At 43.2% G+C, this 15,846-nt stretch overlaps 1 protein-coding gene across 1 annotated transcript in view; it reads right to left on the bottom strand.

Annotated features, from left to right (window-relative positions):
* The window catches only part of HTT (huntingtin), a 152,692-nt gene that overhangs the window by 109,065 nt on the left and 27,781 nt on the right, over positions 1 to 15,846 (bottom strand). Inside the window, exons 5-11 of the mRNA XM_012812276.2 lie at positions 12,883 to 12,942; positions 12,415 to 12,494; positions 10,156 to 10,294; positions 5,492 to 5,633; positions 4,719 to 4,897; positions 1,551 to 1,755; positions 339 to 386 (exon numbers count right to left, since the gene is read on the bottom strand). Of these exons, the coding sequence (XP_012667730.2) occupies positions 339 to 386; positions 1,551 to 1,755; positions 4,719 to 4,897; positions 5,492 to 5,633; positions 10,156 to 10,294; positions 12,415 to 12,494; positions 12,883 to 12,942 (853 nt within the window). The remainder of the gene's footprint in view (positions 1 to 338; positions 387 to 1,550; positions 1,756 to 4,718; positions 4,898 to 5,491; positions 5,634 to 10,155; positions 10,295 to 12,414; positions 12,495 to 12,882; positions 12,943 to 15,846) is intronic.

Genomic DNA, 15,846 nt, shown 5'->3' with positions numbered 1-15,846 from the left:
AAAAAAAAAAAAAAAGCCAGCCTGTGGCTCACACACACTCTACTGGGTAAATGGCCGCAAAACGGACCCTAAGGCCCATAAGGCTAAAATGCTTACTCACTGACCCCTTATATAATGCGTTCGAAATCTATGACAAAGCAATTCTAATAAAAAAGCAATTTATAAAAGCCACGCTACAGAGCTACTAAGGACTGTTTTTCAGATTCCAGCAACATGTGTATATACAGTCACTCTATTGAAAAGACATACAGACACAGACTCCGATGCATTATGGAAATACAGAGAAAGCAGTGAGACAGTGAGACTTAACACGAGACTCCGATTTCTGAAATAATCACCTTTTTGTTTTCTTGAAAGGACAGGGCTGCATGAGGAACCCCCTCCAGCTGTAGAAAGTAACAGATAAAGTAAGGTAACAATCTGCCAATAACTAGAAGTCATTTGAAAATCTTCAAAAAGCTTGATTCAACTTTCGAACTAGGGAAAATGTAACCATAATTCCAGAGGAAGTGCTAAAACCACACAATTCAACCCTTCAATTCCAATATGAAAATTGTAGTTAATATTCAAATGTCATTCTAAAGAATATGACCTAAAAAACTAAAAGAATTAAAATAAATTGCATCTAAAAAGCCCAATTAAAAAATTAAAAATCTCATATAAATGTTATTAGAAATGAATATTTTCACTGATTATTTGTAAGGCATGCATTCCATTGAGAAAAAGATTCTTCAATGCAAAGGACAGTGAGTGAGTCATATTAACATTTCCTATTCATGATTCAAGCAGATATTTATAGCCACATGAGGCAGCAATTAGACTTCCAGCCAAATTCTCTTAGTTTGTGGAAAGCTGTGAGGCCTTGAAGCCTGCATGTGCCAGGCCTAGATCTAAAGGCTGGGACTCAGAGATTCCCATCTCTTCCCACACCCAAGGGCAATTCTCTCCTCAGAAGGGCCCAATGAACTCACTGTTTGCTCCAGGGCGGCCACCAATGGTTGCCTAATCTGCCCAGAGTATGAAAAAGAAGAGCTGGCTGGGAAGTGGTGGCTGGGCTGGAGAGGTTTTCTAAAGTTGGGCCAGGAAGGAATTCTCAGATCCCTCCAGACCTGGAGATGCTATCTGGCAAACGAACACAAGGACCCTGGAACTACTTTCCCCAGTGTTTTTATCTCATGGCACTGGAAATGATACAGGAGGCTGCTGAGTTGAGAGCCAGGAGGCTGGCCTTAAATGTGTGGTCACCTAGACTTTTTTTTTTTTTTTGCAGTTTTTGGCTGGGGCTGGGTTTGCACACGCAACCCCTGGCATATGGGGCCTGTGCCCTACACCTTTGAGCCACAGGCGTCGCCCCCCTTTTTTTTTTTTTATGTCACCTAGCCTTTTTAAACTTTAGTTCTGTCTGTCAAATAAAGATGCTACCTAAATTAGAGGTTCTGGCAAGGCATTAAGATGTGGATTGCTCAGCACACTGCAGGGTCCATGATGCAAAAGAGGGTGCTGAGTATCACTGCACAGTTAACTGCAAGAGGACCTTGCTACTAACTTACTTATAAGCTCCACAATACTCCCACTACGACTTCGCCCACTAGACTCTTCTTTGGCCACAGTGAGCTGCCCCAGGCCACCCGGCGTAGTCAGAGCCTGCAGCAGCTCAGGCGGGGGGGTTCTGAAGAGCTGCTGCAGGAGTTCCAGGGCTCCAGTCACGACATTGTGGTCTTGGTGCTGCGTGTGGTGCAAGGTCAGTTCATACACCTAGAAACAGAGAAACATGGGTGCTTTGTTCAGAGTTTTTAAATTTTATCCTAGGTTTCCTGATTTTTTTTTTTTTTTTTTTTTTTTTGAGACAGAGCCTCAAGCTGTCCCCCTGGGTAGAGTGCTGTGGCATTACAGCTCACAGCAACCTCCAACTCCTGGGCTCAAGCGAGTCTCCTGCCTCCACCTCCCAAGTAGCTGGGACCACAGGCGCCCGCCACAACGCCCGGCTATTTTTTGGTTGCAGCCGTCATTGTTGTTTGGCGGGTCCGGGCTGGGGATTCGAACCCGCCACCTTAGGTGTACGTGGCTGGCGCCTTAGCCGGTTGAGCTATAGGCGCCGAGCCCTGATTTTTGTTTTTTAACAGGACTTTGTTGACAAAATTTATACCTTAATTTCTCTATCTCTTTTACCAGTGTGATCATTAGCTTCCATGTTATTTTCCAAATTCCCATGTTTTTTTCCATGATTATATTAATTCCTTAAAAATAAAGAAAGCGGCAGGGCATGGTGGCTCACACCTATGATCCCAGCACTCTGGAAGGTCGAGGCAGGTGGATTGCTGGAGCACAGAAGTTCGTGACCAACCTGAGCAGAAGCAAGACCCCATCTTTAAAAAACAGCTGAGCACTGGTGTGGCGCCCATAGCACAGTAGTTACAGCACTAGCCACATACACCAAAAGTGGCAGGTTCGAACCAGGCCCGGGCCAGCTAAACAACTGCAACAAAAAAACAGCTGGGCATTGCGGTGGGCACCTGTAGTCCCAGCTACTTGGGAGACTGAGGCAAGAGAATTGCTTAAGTGAGAGTTGGAGGTTGCTGTGAGCTGTGACGCCACCGCACTCTACCCAGGGCGACATTATTGAGACACTGTCTCAAAAAAAAAAAAAAAAAAAAAAAGAAAGTAGCTGTAGTCCTAGCTACTAGGGAGTCTGAAGCAAGAAGACTGCTTGAGCCCAGAAGTCTGAGGTTGCTGTGAGCCATGATAATGCTACAGCAGTCTTCTGAGGGCCACAAAGTGAGACTGTCTCAAAAAAACATTAAATAAATAAATAAAGGACGTCAGAGTAGTGACATGCTAATTGAGAGCTTCATTTCATGAAACTGGTGACCAGTTAAGGGAAAGGACAGCTCAACATACACTGAGTGATAAATTAGCAGGACACACATTTAAAAATCAAAAAACTTGGCTTGGCGCCTATAGCTCAGAGGCCAAGGCACCAGCCACATACACCGGAGCTGGTAGGTTCTGGGCCTGCCAAACAATGACAACTACAACCAAAAAATAGCCAGGCATTGTGGCAGGCGCCTACAGTCCCAACTACTTGGGAGGCTGAGGTAAGAGAACTGCTTAAGCCCAAGAATTTGAGATTACTGTGAGCTGTGACACCACAGCACTCTACCTAGGGTGAGAGCTTGAAACTGTCTCAAAAAAAAAAAAAAATTTAAAAACTCTTTCATGAGTACCACCTGAGGAAGAATTGCCAAAAAACTGTAAAGGTATTATGTTAAATTTTATTAGTGTTTTTGATACAGTATCACTTTATATGAACATAATGAATTTATTCTTTTACTCCAGAGTTGCCAGATAAAATACCAGGCACTCAGTTAAATTTGCATTTCAGACAAACAAATAACTTTGTAGTATAAGCATGGCAAGGCAGTATGGAATAAATCCTTATAAAATTATTCATTATTTATCTGAAATTTAAATTTCACTAGCATCCTGTATCTTTATTTGCTGAATTTGCCAACCCTACCTTTAATAATATGAAATACATATTTCTTCTTTAAAAAATCATCAGTGTGTAGAAGAATATAAAACAGAAAGTCTCACTTTCAGTTCTTCTAATGGTAATCTCCATAACTCTAAGTCACGGGTCATCAGATCACAGTCTGCAGGTCATCAGGCCTGCATCTGCTTCTGTACATGCTGTTTCATCAGGGCAGGCATGGCTAGGCCTGCAATCCCAGCACTTCGGAGCCCAAGGCAGGAGGAGTGCTTGAGGCCAGCAGTTAAGGGAACAGCCTGGGCACATAGTGAGACCCCATCTCTACAGAAAATAAGAAAACTTAGCCAAGTATGGTAGGATGAGCCTGCAGTCCCAGCTAGTTGGGAGCCTGAGGCAGGTGATACTGAGTGTAGGAGTCCGAGGCTGCAGTGAACTATAACAACACCACTGCACTCCAGTCCGACAAAACAGAGCAAGACTCTGCCTCAGAAAAAGTTTCATCAGAACATTGCCATGTCTGTGGACTGTCTGTGGCTGCTTTCAGGCTATAATTGGCAGTGTTGAGAAGTTGCAACAGAAATGGTGGGGCCTGTGAAGCTTAAAATATTTGTTATCTGGGCTTCTATAGAACATATCTGTGGACCCCTGCTCTAGGTAATCTACTTATACCTAGATTTCTTCAGCCATGCATTCTGAAAAAAGAATCTCATTCCTCAGGACACAGTGAGGAAACCAGCACTCACGTTTCTTCACCCCATTTGGCCCCGACTAATTCTGTTTGTAACAGCACTGCTTCTACACGGTTAAGATTAACATTTCCATGTTACTATGTAAACTATTTAAATCTCCTGCTGTCTGCCTAGAAGCTTAATTAAAAGCAAACAGTATATATCTTATCATGTGCACATATTATTTACTACAAAGGCTATTAATGTGACTACATGCAAAAGAAACATTTAATTATTATCATGTGTTGCTTAAAAGAGAATGTCCCAAGTTTAAAGGTCAAATGAATTCTCTTTTATTATAATCTATTACTTGCTTAAAACTATTCTACATGCTATTTTGCTTCATGATTTGGTCACACATTTCTTTCACAAGTTTCCAAGCAATCCAGCACCAGAGTCCACACTCTTGACCCATGGTTCTGTCATTTCTCTTCCAAATCAACTGCTTTTCTGAATGCCCATGCTCACGTGTAGGCCCACAGGAAACCCTGCGGTCCTACCTGGACCAGCTGCTCTGCAGAGGGAGAGACTTCCATCTCTTTCTGCGTCACCCCGAAGCTGCCTTTGAGGCTTGTGTCTTTGACCTGCTGCTGCAGCAAGGGCACCAAATACCTCAGTGTGAGCAGCACACCCAGGATCAGGAGGGTGGAATGTTCATCTTCAACGGGAACTAGCAAACCTATAAAGGCAGAAATAAAATCCCTTGACATCTAACTTGCTGCTTGGAGCCTCATGGCTTAGTTAAGAAGAGACTCTAAGGGACAGAGGGTGATGGGACAGCGTTACTGGGAAAGAGACACCACACAGCTCAAATCCACATCCGAGGCTCAGCAAGGCCCTTTGCAGTGGTTCTACCAAATGTGAAAGGCAGACAGTCACTTCATGCCACACATCCACACACTCACTCTTAACACCTATTATGGCCCTGATTTCCTCAGTTACCCAGACTACAGGAAAAATCGTCAAGTGACCTACAGAGAACCTGTGGGGACCTGAGGCACAGTCTCAAGCCCTGCAGGCTCACTGTAATCAGAGTCAGCACAGACAGAGGGCCAGGGCCAGGAATGCAGCTATATGTCCTTGGGCACAGCTGCATCTGCACTGTCACAGGACCTATGCAGGCTCACAGCCACTCCAATGCAGTTCGCATTCACCAGCCAGCCAATGACAATGGCCTGGTCCAGAAGCCGGGGGAATCATCTGATCTCAAAGATCTTCAAAGGTCTATCTTGAGTAAATGCTGGAGACTCCACCCCCTACACCTCCACCTTACCTAAGAGTACATTCAGTAGCCAGCTATAAAAGTATTGTGTTCTTCGTGAGTGCTGACAGATGCTCACTGCTGACCCAGCTGCTGTCCGCCGGATGGTAGGGGAACTGGACTTCAGATTCGCTATGAAAGCCTTTAACAGAACCTAAGGAAGCAAAATTCCAAGAGATAAAGATGAAGTTCCTGTGAAGCTTAGCGTATATTTTATAAAACTTAATTTGAATCAGAAGTTCCAAATCCATGCAGAATTATGAACAGTTTGGGGCTTTACTACAGATGCATGTAAGCATCCCAAGTATGGGACATTTGACAGCTACTTCTCAATACATAGTCCATTTACTTTTTTTATAACCTTCACTGGGCAACCTGCTCAGCATCCATCTCCTCTGTGAGGGCAGAGTCTCAACTTCTAGATACAGTGTACCCATGGTGTTTGGGGACAGTTAGTTATACGACATTATGTAAAACAAACACAGTAAAGGAAAAAAAAAGACAAATAACTAAGTCAAGGAGAAAAGAATACTAGCCAACTATAGTAATATCTCCTAAGCCTAAGAAACAAGATGCAGAAGTACTGCTAATGTCACCAAGCTCGTCAGGAGTGGAACATCCACCACTGGCAACATCTGCAACTTAGAGGAGATGACAGCAAACCACTCAGAATTCTCAAGAAATAAGAGAGTGGAAAAAAAAAGAGAGAGAGAAAATGAAATGAGAGTGAGATTTTCTCACTGGACCTCAGAATCATCCAAAGAGGAAAGCAATATAATTCTAATGATGGCCAGTGAAAGCTTAACAAAACTGTCCGAAGAAGGAAAAGGGTGCCCATCTGGTGGCATCGGTTTGTGACTATGTTACTTAGGACCGTCTATTTCCCATTATCAAACTGTGCTCTGAGCCTTGGTTGGATCCCTCCTGTTGCTGAATGTCCACTGAGCAACTGCTGTGCAGCAGGGATTCTGCTCTGGCCATGCCTAGACAAATGAGCACCTGGTTTATAAATAAGTTCCTCCTCCAGAGTGTGGTTATAGCATAAACTGGTTCTTAGAGGCTTGTCAACTTTCAGTGAGTTTACAGACTAGATCTCTGGACACTGTGAGGCAGAGGAGCAGACCAGGCAACAGGACTCCCCTGGTAACAAGTTGCCTCTGGTTTCATGCTGAGATACTACCTGGAGAACCCAGTCAACTTATATCTGACAAACATTTTTAGCTACAAGGAAAAAATTAGCATCTTAAAAGAACTCCTTTGATTGGCCTAGGGTGGTGGCTCACACCTGTAATCTCAACGCTTTGGGAGGCCAAGGCAGGAGTGACCAGGAGTTTGAGGTTATAGTAAGCTATTATCCTGCACTTCAGCCTGGGCAACAGAGCAAAACTCTGTCTTTAAAAGAATAAAACAAAACCAAAAAAACACTACTTTGATTGAAAATACACACAAGTATCATTTTAAAAGTACATTAAGAATCATTCTATAGGGTGGTGACTGTAGCTCAAGGAGTAGGGCACTGGCCCCATATACTGGAGGTGGCAGATTCAAACTTGGCCCCGGCCAAAAACTGCAAAGAAAAAAAAAAATCATTCTATATTAGTACAAACTTACAAGCTCAATGAAAGCTAAGCATCATTATGAAGAATCAGCCCATGGTGAAGTTAAATTCAGGTGGTCTCTCGGTTACAGATCTGTTCCTAAGAATGTCTTTAGGTTGTATTTGTGTGTAACTGAGATTCCTGATGAACAGAGCATATGTGGTAATAATAGCAATACTATAATGACTTGTATATGGTAACAATACCATATAATAATACAAATACCCCTGTGCTAATAAGTAGTAGAAACTATTATAGTACTTTTTCTTTTTTTCAAGACAGAGTCTCACTATGTCACTCTATGTAGAGGGCCATGGAGTCACAGCTCACAGCAACCTCAAACTCTTGGGCCTCAGCCTCCCAAGTAGCTGGGACTACAGGCGCACGCCACAAACACCCTGCTATTTTGTTGTTTGTTGTTGTCATTGTTGCTTAGCAGGCTTGGGCTGAGTTTAAACCCACCAGCTCTGCTGCATGTGGCCAGCGCCCTAACCACTGAACCATGGGTGCCAAACCAATTGTGCTATTTCTCATAATTCCAAAATGCCTCTAAAAAGCAGACTGACCACCTATCACTTTAGGAAGTCACCAGAAGACAAGCCCTGCCCAATGTGTGCTTCCAAAAAGTTTCTCAGTGTCTCACTCAGATCAACATGGCCAATCTCATAAAAAAGAAAGACCAGGATGCTGAGCAGGTCCCCCAGTCAACATGGCCATAAAAGAAAGAGCAGGAATCCTTCTAGAAATGTTAGCCCAAGGGAAAGTCGACATGGATAGCAGGACCACAGCTATTAGGAGTTTGTTTATAGTCTATTGCACAGGGAATAGATACTGAGGGATGAAAATCTGTGCGGTATCTTAGTTTGTTTATCATAACAGAATACCAGAGACTGGGTAATTTATAAAGAAGATAAGTTTGTTTTGGCTTATGCTTCTGGAGGCCGGGAAGTCCAAGGACATGGCAGCAGCCTCTGATGAGAATGTTCATCATTTGTTATAACATGGCTCAGAAGCAGAAGGGAAAGGGTGCATGTTTTCAAGGAACAAAATATGAGAGGTAGCCTTGCTTTACAACAACCTGCTCTTGGGTAACTGAATCTAGTTTCTGGAGTTTGAGAATTTACTCCCTACTGCCAGAATTAACCCAATCAACCCAATAACTCCCTCTTAATGACCTAATCCCCTCTTAAAGCCCTTTCCCTGCTAACACAATCACACCAAGGCACACTTTTTTTTTTTTTTTTTTTGGCTGGGGCTGGGTTTGAACCCACCACCTCTGGCATATGGAGCCAGAGCCCTACCCTTTTTGAGCCACAGGCGCCGCATGTGAGCCACATTTCAACACAAGAAACCTGATGGAGAGCAGCACCAGCCCCATATACTGAGGGTGGTAGGTTCAAACCCAGCCCCGACCAAACTCCAACAAAAAAAATAGCTGGGTATTGTAGAGGGCGCCTGTAAGTCCCAGCTACTAGGGAGGCTGAGGCAAAAGAATCACCTAAGCCCAAGGAGTTGGAGGTTGCTGTGAGCTGTGACACCATGGCACTCTACTGAGGGTTAATAAGTGAAACTCTGTTTCAAAAAAAAAAAAAACCTGTGGACACACTCAAATCATGGAACCTGGTTAAAGGAAACACACAGCCCATATCTTGATAATCTAAGGAAATCGCAGAGGACTCATGAAGGTACCTGGTGAAGTAATAAGCTTTAAACATGTACTGATCAACAGAATACATAGCCATGTTATCAATAAACTAAACTCTTTGTAAATTCCTTTAAAAAAAGAAAAAGACCAGAATAAACAGAATGGAGGAAGTCAGGGCAAACAGAGGTTAAAAAGGTGTCAGGAAAACTACAATGAACATCCTAAGAAAGGTAAGACAGTAGAAGTAGAGCAGGTGCTGGGGCTCACATCTATAACCCTAGTATTTTGGAAGTCCAAGGTGGAAAATCATTGAGACCAGGAGTTCGCGATATACCTGAGCAACACAGCAACAAAAAATGACAAAAAATAGAAAGATTAGCTGGGCATGGTGGGACACAGGCCTGCAGTCTGCAATTCAAGAGGCTGACACAGCAGGATCACTTGAGCCTGAAGCAAGATGTGATGACACCACTGCATTTCAGCCCAGGCAACAGAGCTAGACTCTCTCCCAAAATAAACAAGTAAATAACAACAGCATCTGTTGCTGTGTACTGAGGACAGTGACTTATCTATTACACTACATTCTTTAGATTATCTCCCTTCACCATTCCAAAACTCCATGAAATTGGCTTCAGTATCTCCTTAGTATTTACTATACAACTTTGAAACTCAGATTTCCCAGGTTACACAGCTGATAGAAGTAGCAGCTCACATGGACACGTACCCTGGGGCCACGCCACATGCTCAGATGCATTCACTCGCTCTCAGAACAGCCCTACATGATGTCATTAATATCCCATTTTTTAGAATCAAAAGGAAATAAGCTGTTGGGTAAATAGGACAGAATTCATCTCCACATCCATCTAATTCAAAGCAGAGTGCTCTAACCACTGTGCAACACACCTCTGGCTACTCAGAGAGCTACTCAGGCTGAAACCCAGGCCTGACCCATACGAAAGGAGAAGACCAAGATCCTATAATCTGCAGAATAGGAGACAGAGTCACAATTTCTGGACATTGTAAATAAAACACTAAAGTAAGTCTGAAGGTAGCAGACCAGGAAGCCATGTGGCTCTGGGACTGTGAGATGTTCATATCCACAGGGTCACATCAGTGAGCTTCCTCCCATCTCAGTCCTGGTACAGTCAGCTCATCTAGCACACCAATGTCAATCTGCTCTGGAAAGGTGCCTTTTGAATTTGCATCTATAAACCACCTTCCTATTCAACTCTTTACCCCACAATAAGAAAGCAAAAGTGGAGAGAAACTCTTGGGGTACCTCAAAATAACACAGATGATGGTAGTCCAAATGATGACACACACCATAACCCAAGAAGTACTCTCAAATTACTGCCCATCCAAAAGTCCTAACTCTGAATAAGACTCATTCACAGCATCATTCAAATGTCTGTGATCTGAGGTAACAATCATACCTTAATTTCATTGTCATTTGCAAAATTGCCAAAAGAAGCCATAATTTTGGGCACAGCTGCAGCCAAGGTCTCTTGGACTGATTCCTCAGGTCTCTTGCTTGTTCGAGTCAGGCATGGCAGAAGGTTCACCAGGTAAGGCCTGTGTGTGCAAAAGGAACATTGTCACTCTTCCACATCTCCTTAAGGAGAAATATAAGCAATTTGTTTGGTGTTAGACAGTTTTATATGCAGAATAGTCCTTAATGGATACTAGACAATGCTCAACTAAAAGAACAGGACAAAATGGGAATGAAGTTCAAATGCTGGAAGACAGGTCCTTCATTTCTCTTATGATTGCAGAGGGCTCTAGAAAGCAGGGTATAAAAACTGTGTAGAGCAAATTATAAAACAGGTGTCCCAAAAGTCCCCATACATAGGGAACTGGGAAACTGTAGCTAAATGTACGTTTTTTCACAAAATATTCATTACAAAATTTTACAACGAGGTGATGAACATGTAGAGAATATTCTGTAAAATTTTGTAAGGAATTTTTATAAATAAAGGTTCATTTAGGTATAATTTCCCATTTTCCTATTTTGGCAACTTTTGAGATACCCTGCAGTTACTAAAATGCTTATTTTTAATTGGAAAATAATTAAGAAAATACCACTTGAAAGACAAAAATTGAGAAATGAAAATAAAGCTTTCTTGAAAAAGGAACATTATAAAACAAGGGGGTAAAAAGAAAAACATGCAAATTAAACTGAGGCCTTAGAGATAGGATTGGGTCCCCTACAGAGAAAAGCAGAATGTGTAGGACATGACAGAGATGAGTCACAGGACAGACAGGCTGAGACCACGTGCTTTCACTGCACAAATCTCTGGAGCCTGAGGCAGCACGGCCTCTGCCCTCCCCTGGCAGAGACAGGTAACTCAGGGCCACAAGGAACCCACACAGGAACCTAGGGCAGACTAGGTAAGGAGCCTCAAGGGCTTCTCCAAGAAGGCGACTTTTTTACAGCCATCTGGAGGAAGAAAAACCTGGCTTGCTTAAAGAACTAAAATCAGGCCAATGAGTCAACAGACGGTGTCTGACATGCCAGGGCCAGCAGGGGTCATGGAGTAGGCCTTAGTGAGCAGTCTGGGTTCTACCTGGACAACACTGGAGAGCAAGAGTTTAAGTAAGGGAATAAGAGGACCCAAGTTATATTCTTTAAGGTCATTTTGGCTGCTACATGGAGAACATGGGATGTATTGCTTCAGAAATGTAAAAAATTTTTCCAAACAAGGATGGTAAAAGAAAAATGTTATATAAAAAAGAAATTTGCTTAGTAATTGTAGCTGTGCAGCCATATAAGATTCTTACTGAAACTCAACCTCAGTGGAATAAATCATTGTTTCATACTAACAGTGAAGGTTTAGGCCATTCTACCAGTTCCTCAGGGATGGAGCCAAGGGTCCAGGGGACATCAGCACGTTTTGCTGGTTAAGGAAAGAAGGAAGGAACTGATGAAAAGCGGTCCCGCTTTTGCCTACTTTTGTTTCTCAATCCATTAAGACAGAACGGTTTCAACTAGTCAAAACTTTAATCACAATTCAACACTCATTTTTTTAACCCATGCAGTAGACCCACTGTTTTCTATAACTCCTATTGTCAATAATCTTCAACAATTTTACAAGTATCTTTTTAGCAAGTACTAGGTGCAAACACTGTCACTGATACTGGCCAGTGGAGAACAAGACAGCAAGATCCCTGTTGTCCGGCGGCAGACACCTCATAAGTCTCCTGGGGCAGACAGGATAGAACATGAACAAGCAGTCTAGGAGAGTGTACAAGGTGGTTTCCGACAGGGATTAGTGCTACAAGGGAAATCCTAACAGAGCAAGGCCCACTGCAATTTACAGTGGATGAAGTTTTTTGTTTTTTTTTTTTGAGACAGAGTCTCACTATGTTGCCCTCAGTAGAGTGCCGCAGCGTCACAGCTCATAGCAACCTCAAACTTTTGGGCTTAAGTGATTCTCTTGCCTCAGCCTCCCAAGTAGCTGGGACAACAGGCACCTGCTACAATACCAGCTACTTTTTTGTTGCAGTTGTCATTGTTGTTTAGCTAGGTTTGAACCTGTCAGCCTCAATGTATGTGGCTGGTGCCATAAACACTGTGCTACAGGTGCAGAGCCGTGAATTTTATTTTTTGAAGGGACATTTAAGCTCAGACACAAAGGATCAATATAAGCTGGCCCCTCACCAAAAATCGTCATCATCCAGAGTATACAACTCACCTGCACTTCTGAGGCCGAACCAAGTGAGCCAGCTCGGCAAACCTCCACAGGGCAGCTCGCAAACTTCGAGGGGCGCCATTCTGAGTGGTGAAATGAGTGACATGTCACATTTAAGGGTCACATGACATGCACTAATCATGAAGAGGGATGTATACAAACAAAAGCACTTTCTTTCTTGGTTTATTTCTATTTTCAGAGAAAAGGACAACTAAATGAGGAAACATCCAGTAACTACTTTAGAAATTTTTAAAATCTAGTGGGCTTCAATTATAAATTTAAGTGACCATGTTAAATTCCCATCTCAACTAACAAAAATGCAAGAGTAACCTTTTGAATAAAAGTTTAAAAAGTCCATTTTACCAAACAGTATTTCCTTCTAACTTTTTCACTTAATGAAGAAAAGATAAAATGCTACACATACTATTCAATTCAGTGAGACTTTTTCAACAATGGAAAACAAAGGCCCACCTTTTTAATTTCCTTATAGAGCTCAAGCTGTAATCTTGGAAGATTGGAATCCATCAAAGCCTACAAAAAAACAGAACAAATCTGTTTATGGAAGACACATTCATCAGTGCTTCTAAAGAAAGCTAAAGGCAACTAAGATTTCAATTTTGGAGCAAAGCAAAATATAATAACAATTAAACTCACGACTTATTCATTAAAAAAGAAAGCAACTACATGAAGAAGTTACTGAATAAATTAGATACAGGTCATTTACTTGAACAAAAAAATGGAAAGAAAAAGAACTTAACTTTTGTTATAACCAAATACTACGTAATACCAAAATTCAAGTAGATAGTTCAAATAAACTCTAAAGCCCCTAGAGTAAACCTTTCACTTCCTCAAGCAAGAGGTTCGGCTGGATGACACTGGCTCACATCACGCTCTGGAAGCCTGCTGGCTCCAGGGACTCTGACTGTGCTTACAAGATCAGAGCCCTCACTCTGCGAGGGCCCAGAGTGGCTGGAGCACTTCTTAAGGCAGAGTCCTACATCCTTTCTACAAGTCTGGTCTCTTCTCACTGGCAGGGGTACCCATAGCCCCACACCTGTGACCCAGAGCCCACTGCCAGTTAGAAGCTCTACCTTCCTCACAGCACATGTCTGGGCCCACCCTATCCACTTGGCAGAGCTAAACCACTAATAACATCCACATGACTAACTTCAACCCAGTAACAGTGGCTAATGGTAGAAAGTCCACATTAGAGAAAGGTTTCTCAACTTGGAAAAAAGGGAGAGGGAGAACTTGGGTGCCACTCTTGCCCCTGAGAACCTTCTCTTCCAAATGCTTGCCTGCCCAACAAAAGGAAGCTGGACCAAGCCTCAGTCAAAAAGCCTTTTTTGCCATATTGGCAATTGATACCCATGAACTGAGCTGATCTTAGTAAAACTCATGTGGGTTCACCTACCAGGTCAGCAAGCTTGAAACTCAAAAGCTCAATCACATTTCGGGAGATTCTTAAAGTTCAATAATGTCTCAGAAATTTGTAAATTCTGATTTTGCTATTGCAGGCTGTATTTTCTAAGTCCTTTAAATGAGAAACCAAACTGAATAAATGTATATTAAAATACTACTTTTTAAATTAAGATCCAAAGCCTTATCATTGTTTGATTCAGCTTTATAAACATGTTGTAAACAAAATAACTTACTTTAGGTTCGGCACCTATAGCTCAGCAGCTAGGGCACCAGCCACATACACTGGAGCTGGCCAGTTCAAACCCAGCCTCGGCCTGCCAAACAATAACTACAACCAAAAAACAGCCAGGCGTTGCGGCGGGCAACGGTGGTCCCAGCTGCTTGGGAGGCTGAGGCAAGAGAATCACTTAAGCCCAGGAGTTTGAGGTTGCTGTGAGCAGTGATGCCATGGCTCTCTACCCAGGGCGACAGCTTGAGATTATGTCTCAAAAAAACAAACAATAACTTATTTTATAAAAAGAGGAAACTAAAACAACCCCTCAGAAGAGCAAGGAATCCGCTCTTATAATAAGCCAGTCGCTCGGTGATGGCAGTACGCCAAATGCCTACTCCAGAGACATGCACACTCCAAACCCACCATACAGCCCACCACTGCCCCTTACTCACAGCCAATGCCACTGTCCTGGTTCAAGACCCCACTCTCTCTCCTGAAATTCTCCACTCCAAGTCAGCTATGTTTCCTTGCCAGGTCATTCTTCTGACCAGTCAAAAATCTCCAAGAGCTCCTCATTCTCCACCAATTAACGTACAAACCCCTCCAGCTGAGCCTCAAGGCACTCAATCCTTCAGAAGCCTAAGATGGTCCTGGGTCCTCTCTGAGCCTCCACTGACTTCCTGGTGGCCCTCAAGGCAGGAGGCTGTGGTGGTTACATGCTCTCCAATCTTGGTCATCACTTAACAGCTATCACCTCCAGGGAAGTTTCTCAGCCTTTCTGGACAGAGTCACCTCAGCCTCCTGACTGCCAAGGCAATAGCCAATACCTTGCAGAACTCACCCTTCACATTGCATATTGAGTTATTTCTGCACATGCATACTTCATCACCTAAGGCTAATTACTAAACAGGCAGGAGTATGCTGCCAAGCTGTATCAGATCTCCAGTGCATATTTCTACATAAATGACAAGCAAAATGTATGTCCTGGGACCTGTCCTCATTATATACACATTGCCATACTCAAGACAAGACAAAAGTGCAGAACTGGCTGCTAAGTGACTATTGCTGCGTTCCCGCCTATCCCTTAAATCCTAGCCTGGGCACCTCCCACACCTGTCCCTCTCTGCCACAATGAGAGCAAATCTAGCCAGACCTGGGCCACTCTCAGCCTGCTGAGCCTGATGACACCATCATCCAAGGAAGCAGGTACCTAAGAGCAGCCAAACACCATCATGCCCAACTTCAGACAGAAGAGTGTGTGGGAGAATGACTTCATCTTCTGTACAGGGACATGACATGAGAATTGAGAATCACCACACTTAGAGACTGGAAACAAAGAGGAAATAGGAAAGAAGAATGGAGATAGCCAGAAAGAGACCTGGAACTTAAAGCTACAATCTAGGATGCGTAGCCCACAACTCTCAAATACACACCAAGACACTGGGTCCAGCAATTCTTGGAAAGTGGACTCTAAAGAAGACAGGATTAAAAATGGAATGATACTCTCATGTAAAATGACCAGTAGCAGACCACTCTACCCTTCTTTTTTGTTGTTGTTGTTGCAGTTCGGCCAAAGCCAGGCTTGAACCTGCCACCCTAGGTATATGGGGCCGGCACCCTACCCACTGAGCTACAGGCGCCGCCCCGCTCTACCCTTCTTAATCCTCAACTTGCCATAAAACAAACCACCCTGGCTCAGTGCCTATAGCTCAAGCGGCTAAGGCGCCAGCCACGTACACCTAAGGTGGCGGGTTTGAATCCCCAGCCCAGACCCGCCAAACAACAATGACGGCTGCAAC

The sequence above is a fragment of the Otolemur garnettii genome, unplaced genomic scaffold (genome assembly GCF_000181295.1).
Source record: "Otolemur garnettii isolate 467f Iridium unplaced genomic scaffold, OtoGar3 scaffold00198, whole genome shotgun sequence".
Lineage (NCBI taxonomy): Eukaryota > Metazoa > Chordata > Mammalia > Primates > Galagidae > Otolemur > Otolemur garnettii.
The sequence above is the reverse complement of the archived record's forward strand: the minus strand, read 5'-3'. Positions and strand labels throughout refer to the sequence as shown.